Source organism: Taudactylus pleione, unplaced genomic scaffold (genome assembly GCF_031769625.1).
Source record: "Taudactylus pleione unplaced genomic scaffold, aTauple2 ptg000910l, whole genome shotgun sequence".
NCBI lineage: Eukaryota > Metazoa > Chordata > Amphibia > Anura > Myobatrachidae > Taudactylus > Taudactylus pleione.
This window is the reverse complement of record NW_028285311.1, coordinates 507,453-527,577: the sequence shown is the minus strand read 5'-3', so window position 1 is coordinate 527,577 and position 20,125 is coordinate 507,453. Positions and strand designations below refer to the sequence as shown.

The following is a 20,125-nucleotide window of genomic DNA, read 5'->3' as shown; positions in this document are numbered from 1 at the left end:
CTCCAGCTGTTTTGAAGCTACAAATCCCAGCATTGCCTGCCAGTTTTAGTATTCCCTAATAGCAAAACTGTGGTAGGGCATGCTGGGGCTTGTAGTTTCATACAGCTGGAGAGCCACAGGTTGGCCAGGCTTGCATTAGGGTGATAAACCAAAGATATTGAGCTGGTTGGGTGTAATATAAAGATGGGTCACTGGGGTAATGCTTCCATTTGTTCTACCTCTCAAAATATTACAGAATCATGGGACTGAAAAATAAGAATTCTCCGCCCATCACTGGCATCGCTTGCGCCAAATGTATGGAAGCGGTAAAAAATAGGCTCTGACAGCATGCATCGAGTTGAGGCCGGAACTGTCACATTGGAGGACAAATATGCCTGCTGCCTAATAGCAGAAGCGACCCATCTAGCGATGGACCATTTTGAAGCAGGCCAGCCTCTCTGGTGCATCAATCAACACCAACAATGATTCTGTACACCTCAAAGACACAGTACGGTCCAAGTAAATGCGTAACGCATGTACCACATCCAACAGTGATAAGGAAGAAGCTTCACTAGTCACTGAATCCTGGCAGAAAGCGGAAAAAAAAAAAAAAAAAATAATAAGCGGAGCTTTATAGGACAGAGCCGCTAATTCCAATAACCACCTGGCCGAGGCAATGGCCAAAAGGAAAACCACCTTCAGAGTGAGATATCACAATTCTACAGACTCCAAAGGCTCGATGGTGCCTCCAAAACTAAAGGTATATAAGGAGACTGCATGCGAAGAACTCCTTGTAAGAAGGTCTGAACTTTTGGAATAGTGGCCAATTTCCTTTGAGTCGACAGGGACGAAATTTGTCCATTAAGAGAGGACAATCTCAGACCCTTACCCAATCCCTCTTGTCAAAAGTACAAGAGGTGAGGATATTTGGAATATTTCAGGCATGAACTTGTGTTGGTCACACCAAGAAATATTTATTTTCCATATACGATGATAAATCTGGGAAGTAACTGGTTTAAAAGCCTGTATCATGGTTTTCACAACAGATTCTGCAAACCCTTTGGTCCTCAGAATTTTGGATTCAAGAACCATGCCGTCAAAGCCAAGCCATGCAAATTGCTGTGACGGCATGGGCCCTGAAGCAACAGATCTGAACGTGGAGGCAGATAAAATAGAACATCTGAATAAAAGACAAAGCTAGTGGGTTTCAACCAATCTGTGCTCAGCAGCCCAAATAGGTCTCAATCCTGTCTGGATATCACCACATCCACATAATTTAACAAAACACGAAAAATAGAAAAGAAGAACCACACACGGGCGCTTCTCCACAAAGGGAACGTCTGCCAACATGGTCCAAAGAATTGTGTACCACTGATGACCCGGCCAACCTGGAGCCACCAGAAAAACCGTCTGGCCTACCTATCGAATTCGGTGAATTACCCTTGGTAACATTAGCAAAGGTGAAAATATGTAACCCAGCTGGAACAGCCAAGGTGCTGTCATGGCATCCACCAGAGATGCCTGAGGATCCCAGGACCAAGATCCATACCTTGGAAGCTTCATGTTGAGATGAGATTCCATTAAATCTATTTCTGGAGATCCCCATCTGGCAAAAAATTCTGCAAACACCTCCTGGTGTAATTCCCATTCCCCTGGATGCAGATTGTGGTGACTTAAGAAGTCTGCCTCCCAGTTGTCCACCCCTGGAATGTAAACTGCTGAAATAACTGGAACCCAATTTACTGCTCAATGAAGAATGTGAGAAACCTCCTTCATTGCCAGTAAGCTGCATGTGCCACCCTGCTTGTTTATGTATGCAACTGCTGTGGCATTATCTGATTTCATTCATACTGGTAAATTATTTAGATAGCATTGAGCCTGAATGAATGCATATCAAATTGCCCTTAGTTCCAGTATATTGATAGGAAGAGCAGTTTCCTGGGCAGACCATACACCCTGCAAGTCTGTCCAGAACCACTGCCCCCAGCCTGTAATGCTGGCATCTGTGGTGACAACGGCTTTTACTGACAATTGGCAACCCTGGTTCAGATTTGCATCCTGCAGCCACCAGCGGAGAGACTGCCGGATCTGCAGAGATAACATCTGACTGTTTAATCGAGGGTGTGGTTTTATCCATCAATGAAGCAATTGGTTCTGTAGAGATTGGGTGTGAAATCTGGCAAAAGGAACAGCTTCTAATGAAGCTACCATTTTCCCCATTACCTGCATAGCCCTTAGAACAGAGATATGAGATAGCTGTAAATGATCATTATTCTGGATTGAAGATCCTGAATCTTTGCCTGTGGCAGAAACACTCTATGACACGAGAAGACCCAAAAATACCATCCTCTGAGATGGAATTAAATTTGATTTGGGAAAGTTGATGATCCAGCCGAATCTCTGGAGCATACCTAATTTAATCTGAATATGTTGTTTCAGTAGAGCTATTAAGGGAGCAACAAATCGTCTAGATAAGCCAACACATTTATTCCCTCTCTCCTGAGTAGGAATATCATTGTAAATACTCCGTGAGCGATGGCCAAACCAAATGGCAGAGCCTGAAACTGAAAATGTCGATGCTCCTCTGCAAACCGCAGTAGATGCTGATGATCCCGCCATATAGGAATATGGAGGTAGGTAGGCATCCTTGATATCTATGGAAGCCAGAAAATCTTCATCTTACAATAGAACAAATGACTGACCTTATTGACTCCATCTTGAATTTCTCCAAGTGAAGATAAGCATTTAACTCCCTGAGGTTGAGAATGGGTCAGAATGACCTGTTCGGTTTGTCTACTAAGAGAAGATTGGAGTAAAACCCCAGAACTACCTGTAGTGCTGGAAATTTTATAATTTCTCTGGACATGGAAAGCACAGAAATTGTCAGCATGAGAGCCTCCTTTCTGCAACCATCAACAGGGAGGAGTTGAAAAGAACCTTCTTGGAACAGGACCCTCAAAATCCAAAATGTAACCTCTGGTGACTATATGACTTACCCATAAATATGGATTGTATTGAATCCAAGTTTCCTGGAATTTGAGTAAGTGACTTCCCTCCAGAGGACGGCTCCCAGTCCCGTGACAGTCATGTGGATCTCCCTGCTGGCTTAGCTGCAGGTCGGCTGGTGCCGGAACCACCTCGTCTCCTAAAGGTCCCTCTTTGGAGACCTCTAGGTGCACCTTGGAAAGCCTGAAATCTTCCCTTACTTTCATTCCGAAAGGAACAAAACCTAGGAGTTTTTGTTTTAGGTGTAGTTACAAGAAGGTAAGGACTTTTACCTCCTGTAACCTGTGAAATAATTTTTGTTGATTCTGGACCAAACAAAGTCCTTCCTTCAAAAGACAATGCCTCTAGAGCATGTTTTAATTCTATGTCTGCCTTCCATGTTTTAAGCCAAGCGAACGCCTGGCAGAAACAGCTAAGGCTGAAATATGAGACTGTATCTGAACAGGATCTAATAAAGCGTCATCTATATAGGTTAGAGCTTCCGAAATCTGATCAGATAAGGAGTTAGCTTCAGATTTATCCCCGGATTGAAAACCAGTAATCATCCGATTCATCCAGGGACAGATAGCCTCAATCACCCAGGCGCTGGCCAGAATTGGCCGAAGTGATGCTCCTGACAAGGTGAATAAAGATTTTAGAACAGCTTCATTCTTAGTAGTGAGGAACCTAATCAACCTAGCAATAGGAGCATCCACCATGGGTGGTATTTCCCATTCATTGGTATCCTCTTCTGCAATAGGATAAAGACACTTATTTTTTCGGAATATGACATTTTTAATTCAGTTTTAACCAGGATCCCTTTACTATTTCCTCAAAATAAGAAAATTCTGGGAAAACCAAAACATGTTTCTTCTTACGTTTAAAAAAAGAAACTGCACTAGTCTCTGGCATAGCCGCCACCTGTAACTGCGCTAGTCTCTGGCATAGCCACCTCCTGTAACTACGCTAGTCTCTGGCATAGCCACCTCCTGTAACTGCACTAGTCTCTGGCATAGCCGCCTCCTGTAACTGCGCTAGTCTCTGGCATAGCCGCCTCCTGTAACTGCACTAGTCTCTGGCATAGCCGCCTCCTGTAACTGCGCTAGTCTCTGGCATAGCCGCTTCCTGTAACTGCGCTAGTCTCTGGCATAACCGCCATCTGTAACTGCGCTAGTCTCTGGCATAGCCGCCTCCTGTAACTGCGCTAGTCTCTGGCATAGCCGCCTCCTGTAACTGCGCTAGTCTCTGGCATAGCCGCCTCCTGTAACTGCGCTAGTCTCTGGCATAGCCGCCTCCTGTAACTGCGCTAGTCTCTGGCATAGCCGCCTCCTGTAACTGCGCTAGTCTCTGGCATAGCCGCCTCCTGTAACTGCGCTAGTCTCTGGCATAGCCGCCATCTGTAACTGCGCTAGTCTCTGGCATAGCCGCCTCCTGTAACTGCGCTAGTCTCTGGCATAGCCGCCATCTGTAACTGCCCTAGTCTCTGGCATGGCCGCCTCCTGTAACTGCGCTAGTTTCTGGCATGGCCGCCATCTGTAACTGCGCTAGTCTCTGGCATGGCCGCCTCCTGTAACTGCGCTAGTATCTGGCATAGCCGCCCCCTGTAACTGCGCTAGTCTCTGGCATAGCCGCCTCCTGTAACTGCGCTAGTATCTGGCACAGCAGCCCCCTGTAACTTCGCTAGTCTCAGGCATAGCCGCCTCCTGTAACTGCGCTAGTCTCTGGCATAGCCGCCTCCTGTAACTGCGCTAGTCTCTGGCATAGCCGCCTCCTGTAACTTCGCTAGTCTCTGGCACAGCCGCCATCTGTAACTGCGCTAGTCTCTGGCACAGCCGCCTCCTGTAACTGCGCTAGTCTCTGGCATAGCCGCCTCCTGTAACTGCGCTAGTCTCTGGCATAGCCGACTCCTGTAACTGCACTAGTCTCTGGCATAGCCGCCTCCTGTAACTGCGCTAGTCTCTGGCATAGCTGCCTCCTGTAACTGCGCTAGTCTCTGGCATAGCTGCCTCATGAAACTACGCTAATCTCTGGCATAGCCGCCATCTGTAACTGCGCCAGTCTCTGGTGTAGCTGCCTGCTGTAACTGCAGAGTTTCCCTGATTGCATCTATCAACATAGAAACTCCTGAATGTGACTAGGAGTCACCCTCCCAGTTTGAGGAGTCCTCCCAGTCATAATCCAATTCCCCTTCTTCCTGTGAAGAAATAGCTGAAGCTTCTTCTACAGGAAAATCTACAGAGGAATGTGACCACTTTTGAATGGCCGTGGCCCCAATTTATTTCGGGATTTCGCCACCTGAGTCATCGTTCCCATATTCTAGGCCCATCTGGGCTCTACCGAGGGATCAGATAAGGGAGGAGCTTGAGCACAGGGTGTCATATAATTTTCCTGAAAGTAACGTATTTCACCTATGGCATCCGCCATAGACCTGGCCCAATCAGGCACCACCGACTGTTCAGCCGAACATCCTGGTGATGGATTTACCTGTGAACTGTCAGGATCCGGCCTGGTATCGGGCTTTACTCACTGCTGAACTGGTGTCTTTAGGCTCCGAGGCGTTCAGATGCCTGTGGTAGTGGCTGGTAATGGCTGAGGATTTTCCCCGGGGTCCGTTTGGACTTCCTGACTCCTGTGTTAGCAGGCATGGGTGCAGCCATGTTGGTTCATCTCACCTGATCAGTCTTCTCCAATGGCAACCCTGCTAGTCTCCCAGCTGATCTCATGATCCAATGACCAGCTGCCTAGGGGTGTTTATGTCTGACTCCTGCAACAGGAAGTTGCTGTTCATCATCGCTGTATGAGTGCACGTAGTCTTTCCCTGTGACAACCGTCTCATGTTCCAGAGGCCGTATTTCTTTCTTCAGTCTTCTTGGTTTCCTGTGTGTCTTCAATCACAACTCTGTGTATTCAGTCCCCATGTTCCGTACAAGTTCCTGGCTTCCTGTGTGTCTTCAATCACAACTCTGTGTATTCAGTCCCCATGTTCCGTACAAGTTCCTGGCTTCCTGTGTGTCTCCAGTCACATCTCTGTGTATTCAGTACCCGCGTTCTGTACAAGTTTATCCCATGTGTCTCAAGTCACCCCACTGTGTATCCTTTCCAGTCCTCTGCGGGTGCGTCCGGAGTCGCACCTGTGTACAAATACTCACCACTGTGTACACTTTCAAGTCATCTGCTGGTGTGTCCGGAGTCGCACCTCTGTGTACTAAATACACACAATAGTGTGCAAAGTACGCACCATTGTGTATTTAGTCCCTGTGCTTCAGTACAAGATCATCCCGAGTGTCTCAAGCTGCACCTTCATGTAGTAAATACACATCATAGTGTACAAAGTATGCACCATTGTGTACATCATCCCTGTGCTTCAGTACAAGATCATCCCGAGTGTCTCAAGCTGCACCTTCATGTAGTAAATACATGCCATAGTGTACAAAGTACGCACCATTGTGTACATCATCCCTGTGCTTCAGTACAAGATCATCCCGAGTGTCTCAAGCCGCACCTTCATGTACTAAATACACATCATAGTGTACAAAGTATGCACCATTGTGTATTTCATCCCTGTGCTTCACTACAAGATCATCCAGAGTGTCTCAAGCCGCATCTGTGTATCCAGTCTCCAACTTCAATACAAGTTCACCCTGGGTGACTCCAGCTACAGCTCCAGTGCACCCAAAAAGTGGCATCCTTGTGTACTTCGTCCCTGTGTTCGGTGCAAGTTCCGTCTTCACCTCCAGTAGGCCCCCAAGTGGCATCCTTGTGTACTTTGTCCCTGTGTTCGGTACAAGTTCCATCTTCACCTCCAGGACGCCCCTAAGTGGCATCCTTGTGTACTTGTTCCCTGTGTTCGGTACAAGTTCCGTCTACACCTCCAGTGCACAACCAAGTGGCATCTTCGTGTACCTTGTTCCTGCACATTCAGTACGTCTCCGGAACATCTTAGAGTATTCAGTCAGGATGTTTCAGTACTAGCCATTCCCCTGTGTTACTGTATTCTTAGTGTTCCCTGTGTTATATATATATAACTATTTCAGTCTTCTGTCACTCCCAGGTAGCTGTCCAGAGGGCCGCGACCTGCTCACTTGGTGCAGCGTAAAACAAAATCCCAATTGCAGGGGTCGCTGGAGAAAACCACCAAGTGAGTTAGACTCCGCGCCTCTGGGAAGGTCTAGTCAAACCCGGGCTTGACCGCAATTAGGAGACACTTCGTACAAGTATAAACAGTGACTTGTTTTTTTAAAACCCTTGTCTGGCTTATCCATACTGAGAAAGAAAGACAAGTCTACTCCAATCATTCAGCTACCTAAATTCCCATAGAAATAGCGTAGCCCTGAATGAATAGAAAATACAGAGGTAAATGTAGAGTCTTATTCACCCACTTGTTTAGATGCAAAAACACCCCGGCCCCAAAAGACCAAATTCTTTGCCTATAAACCAAAGGTAAAATAAATTGTCATATATACACACACACATACACTCATACACACATATACACTCATACACACACACATACCCACACATATACACACAACTGTGTAAGATACTGGCTGACTATCAGTGACAACAGTGCAGTAACTATGCTTATGCATACTGTATAGAAAGCCCAGAACACCAGGGTAACTGCACATAGTAAAACTCCAGGGTTACTGCTTAGCTTGTCAGGCCTCCATCACGCAGTGCCTGCTCTGACTTCCCCCAGACCTCAGCGCTCTGGCTTTGCAGCACCTGTGTTTTAATCAAAATAAATACCTGGGGGAGTGGATGCGTGGCTGGCCGCCGGGTCTAGCTAATACCGGACACCTGTGAACATAGCATCCAGCGTCCGCTGCTCGGCCTGATAATGTCAGCGCTGCGCAACTACACGTGCAGCAGTCATTTACTCACTCTCTGACACATAGCCTCCGGTGCTCGCCAGTGACGTCGCCTGCCGTGCGATCTATGTGCAACAGCGCTCTATCTATCCGGCCACCTGTTTAATCTCTGGCCTGGAAACTACTTGTGGCCCCTCCTGATGACATCACTGCTGTGCGCCTGAATGCCCCTCTCTCATTTAAAAGCAGCAGCGTGTCGCTGCTGCTGTAACCCTCAAACCGAATGCAGCGCTGAGGACTGAAGCAGTGTTGTGCTGAGCAGCCCCTGGAGGTGTGAGACAAGCCGGCTCTACAGGATCTGTAATAACAAGGCCCAGCCAATCTGCTCTAAAGCACTGTGCAGTATAATGGTAACAAGATTCTTATACTAGTAACATATATGACCTTTATGCCTGCGGCCCCCTCATATGTGTGTCTGGCATGGAGAGAGACCCAGGGACCTGGTAGTTTGGTGACTCTCTCAGTGGCCATCTTTAAAGTGGGAAACAGAGGTTCACACAAACCCTCTAATCTATATAACTCCCTCTCTGTTGGTGCTTCTCCAGGAACCAAGCTCCCAAATCCAAAGCTTTAACATAAATAAAACCTAACTAAAAGCTAGGACCTATCTAGCTAGTGCCTTACTCCAAAGGCACTAAACACAAGACTGAGCTTATGGTGGAAAGGGAGGAGTTATATAGGGGTGGGAGCCAGTTTTCAATTAGCTAGTGTCCGACTCCATCCTTCACTATATATAACCCAGATGTAAGGTGTCCCCCAGATGGATGATAAATGTATATAATGCAGCAGGGTCCAGCCCAAAACCACTCTACATAAGTTAACAAATCATTAAACAAAAATTAAATATAATTTAAATTTCACAGTAACAGGTTAATTGCAAATTGAGCAATAATATTCCGCATATCATCCTATGTAGTATCAGTAGGCCAGGCCAAGCCCTTTGGCTGAGCGTGTAGAATTAGGGATTGTTGTAGCAGGGCATGGTTGCACCCTATGCCGGCCCCATCCACTGAGCGTGCAACACCATTACCTCATGCGGAAGGGGCGTGACACACTGCTTCACTAAGTGCAACAATGACCGTCCTAAGGACGCCCGATTGCCCGCTTATACTGGCCAGGGAGCCAGTCAGTCCACAGGATACTCTGCGGGTGATCCAGAAGCAATCCTGGCTGTAGGCACCCTGCTAACCAGGAACAAGGACCAGCGGGGTAGACAGTGCTGCACACTGAGCCTCTGCGCCCTTTGCGACGACACAGGTCACCCACAGCTAGTTACAGCACTGTCTACAACACAAGGAGAATATGCAACTCCTTTCTGTAATAAGTCTTTATTACTCACCTGTGGCGATATCTGTAGGGATTTCCTCCTCCTTACACTGCTGATCACCCCTCACATACGTCTCTTCTACCTCTGTATCTTCTGCTTTATCAGTCACATACGTCTCTTCTTCTCCCTCTATATCTTCTGCCTTCATATCAGTCACATACGTCTCTTCTTCTCTCTCTGTATCATCTGCTTTATTATCAGTCACATACGTCTCTTCTTCTCCCTCTATATCTTCTGCCTTAATATCAGTCACATACGTCTCTTCTTCTCTCTCTGTATCATCTGCTTTATTATCAGTCACATACGTCTCTTCTTCTCCCTCTGTATCTTCTGCCTTATTATTGGTCACATACATCTCTTCTTCTACCTCTGTATCATCTGCCTTATTATCAGTTACATACGTCTCTTCTTCTCTCTCTGTATCATCTGCTTTATTATCAGTCACATACGTCTCTTCTTCTCCCTCTATATCTTCTGCCTTTATATCAGTCACATACGTCTCTTTTTCTTTCCCTATATCTTCTGTCTTCATATCAGTCACATACGTCTCTTTTTCTTCCTCTATATCTTCTGCCTTCATATCAGTCACATACGTCTCTTCTTCTCCATCTGTATCATTTGCCTTATTATCAGTCACATACGTCTCTTCTTCTCCCTCTATATCTTCTGCCTTTATATCAGTCACATACGTCTCTTTTTCTTCCCCTATATCTTCTGTCTTCATATCAGTCACATACGTCTCTTTTTCTTCCTCTATATCTTCTGCCTTCATATCAGTCACATACGTCTCTTCTTCTCCATCTGTATCATTTGCCTTATTATCAGTCACATATGTCTCTTCTTCTCCCTCTATATCTTCTGTCTTCATATCAGCCAGAATTTCACCCTAAGTAACCCACAAAACAATTAAATAACATTTTAAAAATTTCAGATTTCATGAAATTACATTAAGTAGAAGAATTCTGGATAATAAGACACACACAGCTTCTCTACATATCATATAGTGACAGTCACTTTGGTATATTGGTGAGACCGTAAATCCCACCTACCTGATGCTCCGGTGGGATCCTGTGATTCTCCTCTGTACAATCCTGGGAATTAAGAGGATGGGGACATCTCTCTGGGGTATTTCTGTGACTGGATCCATCTGTAGGAGACAGATAGTGACTGAGTACATTGTATATATGTGATTAGCAGATGATAAGTGTATATAGGAGGCCCCCATACCTGATCTCCCCTGTACAACAAATGAGTCTCCTCTTACCCAGTGATGTAAGGGACCGGTGATTCTCCTTCATCATGTCCTTGTGCAGACCCCTGTGTTCCTCTATATACTTCTCCTCCTGCATGGAGACATAGACAGTGACATCCTGACACCTTATAGGAACCTGACACACACAATGATACAGTCATCACCGAGACATATCCCCTGGTGGTGTTACGGTATAATGTCCTATTCCCAGAAGTCGCCTCTCCATTCATCACCCAGACACATCCCCTGGTGTTACTGTATAATGTCCCATTCCCACCAGTCACCTCTCCAGTCATCACCCAGACACATCCCCTGGTGTTACTGTATAATGTCCCATTCCCAGCAGTGACCTCTCCAGTCATCACCCAGACACATCGCCTGGTGTTACTGTATAATGTCCCATTCCCAGCAGTCACCTCTCCAGTCATCACCCAGACACAACCCCTGGTGTTACTGTATAATGTCCCATTCCCAGCAGTGACCTCTCCAGTCATCACCCAGACACATCCCCTGGTGTTACTGTATAATGTCCCATTCCCAACAGTCACCTCTCCAGTCAGCAGCTGAATGATCCTGTTTGTGAGTTCCAGAATCCTCTGGTCATTGTGTCTCTCATGTATCAGTGAGTGAGGTGGAGGCACCGTGATGGGGCTCTGGGTCCTGTTCAGTCCTCCTGACACACGGAGACGGCTGCTGGGTGTCTCACATTCACTGGATGTTTTCTTCACTACTGTGTAACCCTGTTTATTGGGGGAGACATCAATAAAAGGGTAAAATTATACTCATGGAGCTGTTTATTAAGGTTTCATCAGTCCATAATATGCATGAAGGGTCTGTCTTACAAATAAAACCCCTATCCTATCTGTAACTATTTACCATATATAGGAAAGTGGACAGAATATAGCACATCTCCTGCCATCTTCATTTCAGTGATAGAAAAGAAACAAAACAAGATACCATGAGCAATGTAATATATCCCAGCTCCTATGATAACTAAGGCACTGATACTATATCTCTCTGTATTATTACTATAGATATAAGTGATGTCACTGTGACACTCCCAGACCCTCTCACCTCCCCAGTCATGTCCCTGTATTATTACTATAGATATAAGTGATGTCACTGTGACACTCCCAGATCTTCTCACCTCCGCAGTCATGTCCCTGTATTATTACTATAGGTATAAGTGATGTCACTGTGACACTCCTAGACCCTCTCACCTCCCAAGTCATGTCCCTGTATTATTAGTATAAATATAAGTGATGTCACTGTGACACTCCCAGATCCCCCCACCTTCCTAGTCATGTCCCTGTATTATTACTATAAATATAGGTGATGTCACTGTGACACTCCCAGATCCTCTCACCTCCCCAGTCATGTCCTTGTATTATTACTATAGATATAAGTGATGTCACTGTGACACTCCCAGACCCTCTCACCTCCCCAGTCATGTCCCTGTATTATTACTATAGATATAAGTGATGTCACTGTGACACTCCCAGATCCTCTCACCTCCCCAGTCATGTCCTTGTATTATTACTATAGATATAAGTGATGTCACTGTGACACTCCCATATCCTCTCACCTCCCCAGTCATGTCCCTGTATTATGACTATAGATATAAGTGATGTCACTGTGACACTCCCAGACCCTCTCACCTCCCCAGTCAGCAGGTAGATGATCTCCAGGGTGAGGTTTAGTATCCTCTCAGTCATCTGACTCCTGTCCGTGTCCATCCTCAGTGATCAGTGATTTATACAGGACACGTCTCACCCTCACGTAACTTCTAGTAACAAGGATCTGACTCCTCACTGCACAGAAATCTATAAATAAATATAATTATTAGAAGCTATTTATTACTAGTTATTTATGTAGTGAGCACATATTACACAGTGCTTTATAGGGAATATTTAGTCACATCTGTCCCTGCCCAGGGGAGCTTACAATCTACATTCCTACCACATAGACAGCCCATACACACACGCTCTAGAGGTAGTTTTGAAAGAAGCCAGCTAACCTACCAGTGTGGCTATGGAGAGTGGGAGGAAACCAGAGCACCTGGAAGAAACCAATGCAAACTCAAAGAGAACATACAAAATCCACACAGACAGAGCCTTGTTCAGTAATTTAATTCATGACCCCTTGTGCTGTGAATTACTAATGCTGTCCACTATGCTATCACGTTGCCCATAAAAATACATGAGTGACCACTAAGGGGCCGATTCAGACCCAGACGCTAAGCCGCGTTCACTCGCTATGGGCGATTGTCGCCCATGAGCACATGCATGTGTGGCAAAATACACATGCGCAAACTAGTCTGTGCGATGGGGAAGTGCTCGCTCGAAGAACACAGACAGGCCGCTCCTTTGAGTGACAGAGAGTGCCGTTTGTGGGTGGTAACATGGGATGATCCGGGAAAAAGGGTATGCAGTCAAGAAGCCAGCGGCTTCCCGACTGTCATATCACGGCGAGGGTTAAACGACCGGCATCTACATCTAGACACCTGTCATTTCACACACGCCGGGAGACTGATGCAGCATTCAGCCGCGCGCGCGGGGGGTTAGGTTTAGGGCTCCCGAGGGGGACATAGGGTTAGGCTAGGGGGAGGGAGGGTTAGTTTTAGGCACCCCCGGGGGGGACTTAGGTTTAGGCGGCGGGGAAGGGGAGGGTAGGTTTAGGCACTTAGAGGGGGGATTAGGGTTAGGTACAGGGTGGAAAGGTTAGGGTTAGGGGGTTAGAAATAGGTTAGTCTATACTTACCTTTGACGATCGGGATTTCCTCCTCTGCCGGCCTCCTGGGGTCGGGATTCCAACCACCGGGCAGGGGTCCGGCGGTAAATAATACCGATTCCGGAAAAAGGGGGAGTGGATGTGCGAACGCAGGCGTGTCCGAGCGTCAAAACAGCGTTCATTGGGCGTGCATAATAAGCGTGTCAGCGTCATTGTACACTTCACCTAGTTTTATTTCAGCCTCCAGTGATCGCAGTGCTTGTGGCGGGGTAGGGTCTACCTTAAGGGCTGCGAGCAGCTCTGATGGGTCTTGATGTTATAGATTAATCACACACTTCCTGGAGATGACGTATGCTAAGAAAGAAAAGTGCGCGTCCTTACACCTGCGAGTGTTCACTCTGCCGTCGCTCTCTAAGACATAGAGGACATAATTTAGCCTGGCTGTGCGATCACAAAATTTGCATATCCGCCCCCTGATGGTTGCGAGAGAGCGCAGCTTAGCATCCGGGTCTGAATGAGCTTCTAAGTCCCATCTTTCCCAGAGCCATAGAGTCTAAGTCAGTGTTTCTCAGATGTTCCTCTGACCCAGCTTCATAGGGCTGCTCAGTGACCACCACACGGCATTGCTGGAGGTTACACCAATGTCTCTCCCTCATGGCCAAGAGTCCTGGACCTCCAAGACACATACTTGATGCAATTTGCCTGAGGAAGCGGACCTGATCCATGTAAAGGAGGTTACACCGACACTCCCAGGTGCCCCCCTCTATTAGTGACTTGGTAACCATGGTTGGCCTGAGCCTTCCTGGATGAGAGGGTTATTAGTCCCCTCCCTAGATATGATGTTGTCCCCAGTGTTGGGGTAAAAGTGAAGGATGACTTATTATTGTGGCCCTTTGTATGCAGATGCTCTCCCTCTGGGTGTGTGTTTTGCAGGGGCCCCTTCAAAATGTTGCTGTGGGGCCAAATGCTCTATTTACATCCATGGTACTGAGACACCTATTCTCGGAGCTGGAAGAGATGGAATTGGTAACCTAACATCTGTTCTAACAACTCAAACAGATAGAACTACTGCTCCAGCACATATTCCAGCAGCTGGAATGAAGGGATCAGGTAATTACAGCCCTAGTCTTGAACCCAGAATGGATGGCTAAGGCACTGCTAGAACCAATTGGGGCAGCTATAAGTAATGGCCAAGGTTCTCGTAGCCCTATACCAGCACCTAGAATTGCTGGCTATTGTACACAGAGCTACATTCTGGCTCCCAGAACAGATAGGTAAAATACTCAGGGCTCCATTGCGGTAGCCCAAACACCTGCCTAACATACTCAGAGCTCACCCCAACACCCAAAACGGTTGGTTAAGGGTATCAGAGTTCTAATCCAGCACCGGGAACAGATTGCTAATGTACTCAAAACTCCATTCTGGCACCCAGAATAGATGGCAAACATACTCTAGCTCTGTTTGAGCACCCAGAATGAGAGGCTAACATACTATAGCTCCATACTGGCACCTCTTCCTGTTTATCGATGCCAGCTGCATACTATCACACTATCACTGAGTCACACTTTCAGGCAACCAATGTGAAATGGTCCAAGGGGGCTCTAAAGCATAAAAAAGGGTGTGAGGAGGCTCTGAGGCATATAAAGGTGCATGTGGGGGCTCTGGGGTGGCATATAATGGCATAAGAAGCTCTGATGCATATGAAGGGACAAGAGGGGGCAAGAGTCATATAAAAGGGCATGAGCGGCCTTTACAGCATATACAGTGCTGTTTTTGGCAACGTCTCAGGAACCAGTAAAATGAAAAGGTGGCAACCTTAACCTCAGATCTGGTCACAGTGATGGAGAAGGCACGGTAGTGGTGAGGGGGCATGTTTCCCCACCGTGTATGCAGATAGTGCTGAGGAGCAGAGCTGGCTCCTTGCAGGGATTCTGGGCTGCACTCTGTCCTGAGCAGCAGCAGCTTCCTACGAGGAGGCTGTAATTTCTCCCTTTCTGTCAACCACCCCCAAATGAGGACGTGTACTGACAGCTCCACAGAGGCAGGGGGCGCTGCAGTGAGCTGAGCCGTTCAGGAGGATTCCATGTGGTAGTGGATAGATCCCCGTCCGTAGATGTACCGACATTATCAGTTACTGTCCAATGTCATTCCCTACTATGCACGTGGACATAGATGGAGAATACAAACCTGTGGGAAGCGAAGCAAGCCCCCGTGCCCGAAGCGTGGCGAGCAAAGAGATCCTGCGAGGGGACAAATACTTCTTTTGGTGGGCTTTATGGGCATGGAATCGCACGTCCGGACTCACTCCACATCACTTCCAGGTAAAACTAGTGAAGGGGATCTATACACTACCGTCATACACAGCCGAGTCACACTATTATGACCACCTCTTGCATTTGACGTCGTCAGCAAGAGGCCCATGAAGTACGTCACGTGGCGTGCGCTGGCTTGGTGGGTATATAAGTTGTGCGATACTACCGTCTGCACACATATTGCTGTCATGGGTAAAAGGGGCGATTTATCCGAGTTGCAGAAAGGGATGATTACTGGCTTTCGGGCCAAGGGTGGCAGTATTTCTGACACAGCGCAGTTTGTGGACTCGCGTGCTGCTGTGGTGAAGGTGTATCGTGACTGGACAAATGGCACCATTGGGTATAACCGACTTGGAAACTGCGGAGCACAACGTGCCATTGATGTGAGAGGTGAACGTCGGCTACGAAGGTGTGCGAGGGCCAACCGACATACTACAGTAGAAGAGCTCACCGTCAAAATGAACCTGGGGGGTCACCAGACGTGTGTCTATAAATTACAGTTCAGCAAATCCTGCTGCGTATGGGGCTCCGAAGCAAACGGATGGTCACTGCACCTATACTAACGAAGGTGCATCGCTGGAAAAGGCCTCAATTTTCACACCTGTATTGGAATTGGATCTGTGCTAATTGGTGAAGGGTTGTCTTCTCTGATGGGTCACGTTTTCTGCTTCATCGAACGGATGGACGCTGGCGTGTCAGGCAAGAAACATCGGAGAATAAACACCCTGCAACCATTGTTGTGTTCGCTCTATGGATACTCCACTATGCATCCTCCAGCAGCTGTGGGACGCACTGCAGTCAGCATGGCTCCATATACCTGTGCCCACCTACCAGCACCCTCTAGCTGCTGTCTGTGCTGCACATGGTGGTTACTCTGGCTATTAGCTGGTGCTCATAATAATGTGACTCCACTGTGTATATTTACCAGATATTGCTGACTAATTGTATTCTACCAAGTCACCAGAAAGCAGTCTCTTACCAAGCAAGGTCTGCGCCACCTGTATTATAGTAACAACGGAGACTGCACCACCTGTATTATAGTAACAATGGAGACTGCACCACCTGTATTATAGTAACAATGGAGACTGCACCACCTGTATTATAGTAACAACGGAGACTGCACCACCTGTATTATAGTAACAACGGGGTCTGCGCCAACTGTATTATAGTAACAATGGGGTCTGCACCACCTGTATTATAGTAACAACGGAGACTGCACCACCTGTATTATAGTAACAACCGAGACTGCACCACCTGTATTATAGTAACAACGGAGACTGCAACACCTGTATTATAGTAACAACGGAGACTGCACCACCTGTATTATAGTAACAACGGAGACTGCACCACCTGTATTATAGTAACAACTGAGTCTGCACCACCTGTATTATAGTAACAACTGAGTCTGCACCACCTGTATTATAGTAACAACTGAGTCTGCACCACCTGTATTATAGTAACAACTGAGTCTGCGCCACCTGTATTATAGTAACAACTGATTCTGTGCCACCTGTATTATAGTAACAACAATGTCTGCACCACCTGTATTATAGTAACAACAATGTCTGTGCCACCTGTATTATAGTAACAACTGGATCTGCGCCACCTGTATTATAGTAACAACAATGTCTGCACCACCTGTATTATAGTAACAACTGGGTCTGCGCCACCTGTATTATAGTAACAACTGGATCTGCGCCACCTGTATTATAGTAACAACTGGGTCTGCGCCACCTGTATTATAGTAACAACTGGATCTGCGCCACCTGTATTATAGTAACAACAATGTCTGCACCACCTGTATTATAGTAACAACAGTCTGCACCACCTGTATTATAGTAACAACTGGATCTGCGCCACCTGTATTATAGTAACATCAGGATCTGCGCCACCTGTATTATAGCAACAACGGGGTCTGCTCCACCCATATTATAGTAACAACGGGGTCTGCGCCACCTGTATTATAGTAATAACAATGTCTGCACCACCTGTATTATAGTAACAACAGGGTCTGCTCCACCTGTATTATAGTAACAACTGGATCTGCGCCACCTGTATTATAGTAACAACAATGTCTGCACCACCTGTATTATAGTAACAACAATGTCTGCACCACCTGTATTATAGTAACAACTGGGTCTGCGCCACCTGTATTATAGTAACAACTGGGTCTGCGCCACCTGTATTATAGTAACATCAGGATCTGCGCCACCTGTATTATAGTAACAACGGGGTCTGCTCCACCTGTATTATAGTAATAACAATGTCTGCACCACCTGTATTATAGTAACAACTGGGTCTGCGCCACCTGTATTATAGTAACATCAGGATCTGCGCCACCTGTATTATAGTAACAACAGGGTCTGCGCCACCTGTATTATAGTAATAACAATGTCTGCACCACCTGTATTATAGTAACAACGGGGTCTGCTCCACCTGTATTATAGTAACAACTGGATCTGCGCCACCTGTATTATAGTAACAACAATGTCTGCACCACCTGTATTATAGTAACAACAATGTCTGCGCCACCTGTATTATAGTAACAACTGGGTCTGCGCCACCTGTATTATAGTAACAACTGGGTCTGCGCCACCTGTATTATAGTAACAACTGGGTCTGCGCCACCTGTATTATAGTAACATCAGGATCTGCGCCACCTGTATTATAGTAACAACGGGGTCTGCTCCACCTGTATTATAGTAATAACAATGTCTGCACCACCTGTATTATAGTAACAACTGGGTCTGCGCCACCTGTATTATAGTAACATCAGGATCTGCGCCACCTGTATTATAGTAACAACAGGGTCTGCGCCACCTGTATTATAGTAATAACAATGTCTGCACCACCTGTATTATAGTAACAACGGGGTCTGCTCCACCTGTATTATAGTAACAACTGGATCTGCGCCACCTGTATTATAGTAACAACAATGTCTGCACCACCTGTATTATAGTAACAACAATGTCTGCGCCACCTGTATTATAGTAACAACTGGGTCTGCGCCACCTGTATTATAGTAACAACTGGGTCTGCGCCACCTGTATTATAGTAACAACTGGGTCTGCGCCACCTGTATTATAGTAACAACTGGGTCTGCGCCACCTGTATTATAGTAACATCAGGATCTGCGCCACCTGTATTATAGTAACAACGGGGTCTGCTCCACCTGTATTATAGTAATAACAATGTCTGCACCACCTGTATTATAGTAACAACTGGGTCTGCGCCACCTGTATTATAGTAACATCAGGATCTGCGCCACCTGTATTATAGTAACAACAGGGTCTGCGCCACCTGTATTATAGTAATAACAATGTCTGCACCACCTGTATTATAGTAACAACGGGGTCTGCTCCACCTGTATTATAGTAACAACTGGATCTGCGCCACCTGTATTATAGTAACAACAATGTCTGCACCACCTGTATTATAGTAACAACAGGATCTGCGCCACCTGTATTATAGTAACATCAGGATCTGCGCCACCTGTATTATAGTAATAACAATGTCTGCTCCACCTGTATTATAGTAACAACGGGGTCTGCGCCACCTGTATTATAGTAATAACAATGTCTGCACCACCTGTATTATAGTAACAACGGGGTCTGCTCCACCTGTATTATAGTAACAACAGGGTCTGCACCATCTGTATAATAGTAATAACCATGTCTGCGCCACCTGTACTATAGTCACAACAATGTCTGCGCCACCTGTATTATAATAATAGCACACTATGGCCCTCATTCAGAGCGCACGCTCTGAATGAGGGCCGGCCTCCATGAAAAAGGAGCGTCCTCCTGGACGCTCGTATAGCTGTGGGTGACCACCCACAGGCTATACGAGCGTGCAGTTTGATGGCCGCGATGGTCTTGACCATCGCGACCATCGAAACTGCGAGCCGGAGCTTGCGGTTGAGGTTTTCAACCGCAAGCTCCGGAGTGATTTTGGCTCTATCAGAGCCAAAATCACTCCCACTGACATCACTAGTGATGTCAGTGGGCCAGCTTCTGACGGGAGGCGTTCCCGTGGGAACGCCCCCGTCAGGGAGGCACGCCCCCGGCACGCCTACCAAAGGGGGCGTGCTGTCAATCAACATCGACAGCACGCCCCCTTTGATCAGACACAACGAGCGAAGGACTTTCCTTCGCTCGTCGCGTCTGGCGCATGCGCACGACGGAGCTCCCTCCGTCGTATGCATGCTCAGTCCAGAACATCGACCCACTTGCGAGCGGACAGCAGCTCGCGAGTGGGTCTGAATCAGGCCCTATATGCACTAGAGTGTAACCTACCGGCACAATAACAATGCAGCACAAGAGTCTGCTCCAGCTGTACTCCGAATGTAGACAAGCAAGGTGACACTAGAGTCTGCTCTTCCTACATAATAATAATAATAGTAACAATAATAATAATAATAATAATGATAATAATAATAATAATAATAATAATAATAATAATAATAATAATAATAGTAATGATATTACCTGGCTGCTGTCAGAGTCAGACAGAACAATACAATGGCTGCTCTCTCCGTCTCTCCTGTTCCTGTGCTGGGAATAGATCAGAGGGGGCAGAGCTCAGACCAGGGGAAAATGGCCGCCGCTCCCATAATAACTGTTATTACTGTATGCTGCCTGACTGGTATACAAGAAAATGGCCGCCGACC

At 46.6% G+C, this 20,125-nt stretch overlaps 1 protein-coding gene across 1 annotated transcript in view; it reads right to left on the bottom strand.

Moving 5' to 3' along the window:
- LOC148473813 (uncharacterized) overlaps window positions 1-12,150 on the bottom strand; it is a 37,282-nt gene extending 25,132 nt beyond the window's left edge. The window contains exons 1-5 of the mRNA XM_088459407.1: window positions 12,073-12,150; window positions 10,963-11,154; window positions 10,427-10,550; window positions 10,218-10,309; window positions 2,682-2,837 (exon numbers count right to left, since the gene is read on the bottom strand). Of these exons, the coding sequence (XP_088315533.1) occupies window positions 2,682-2,837; window positions 10,218-10,309; window positions 10,427-10,550; window positions 10,963-11,154; window positions 12,073-12,150 (642 nt within the window). The remainder of the gene's footprint in view (window positions 1-2,681; window positions 2,838-10,217; window positions 10,310-10,426; window positions 10,551-10,962; window positions 11,155-12,072) is intronic.
- Window positions 12,151-20,125: the final 7,975 nt, after the last annotated feature.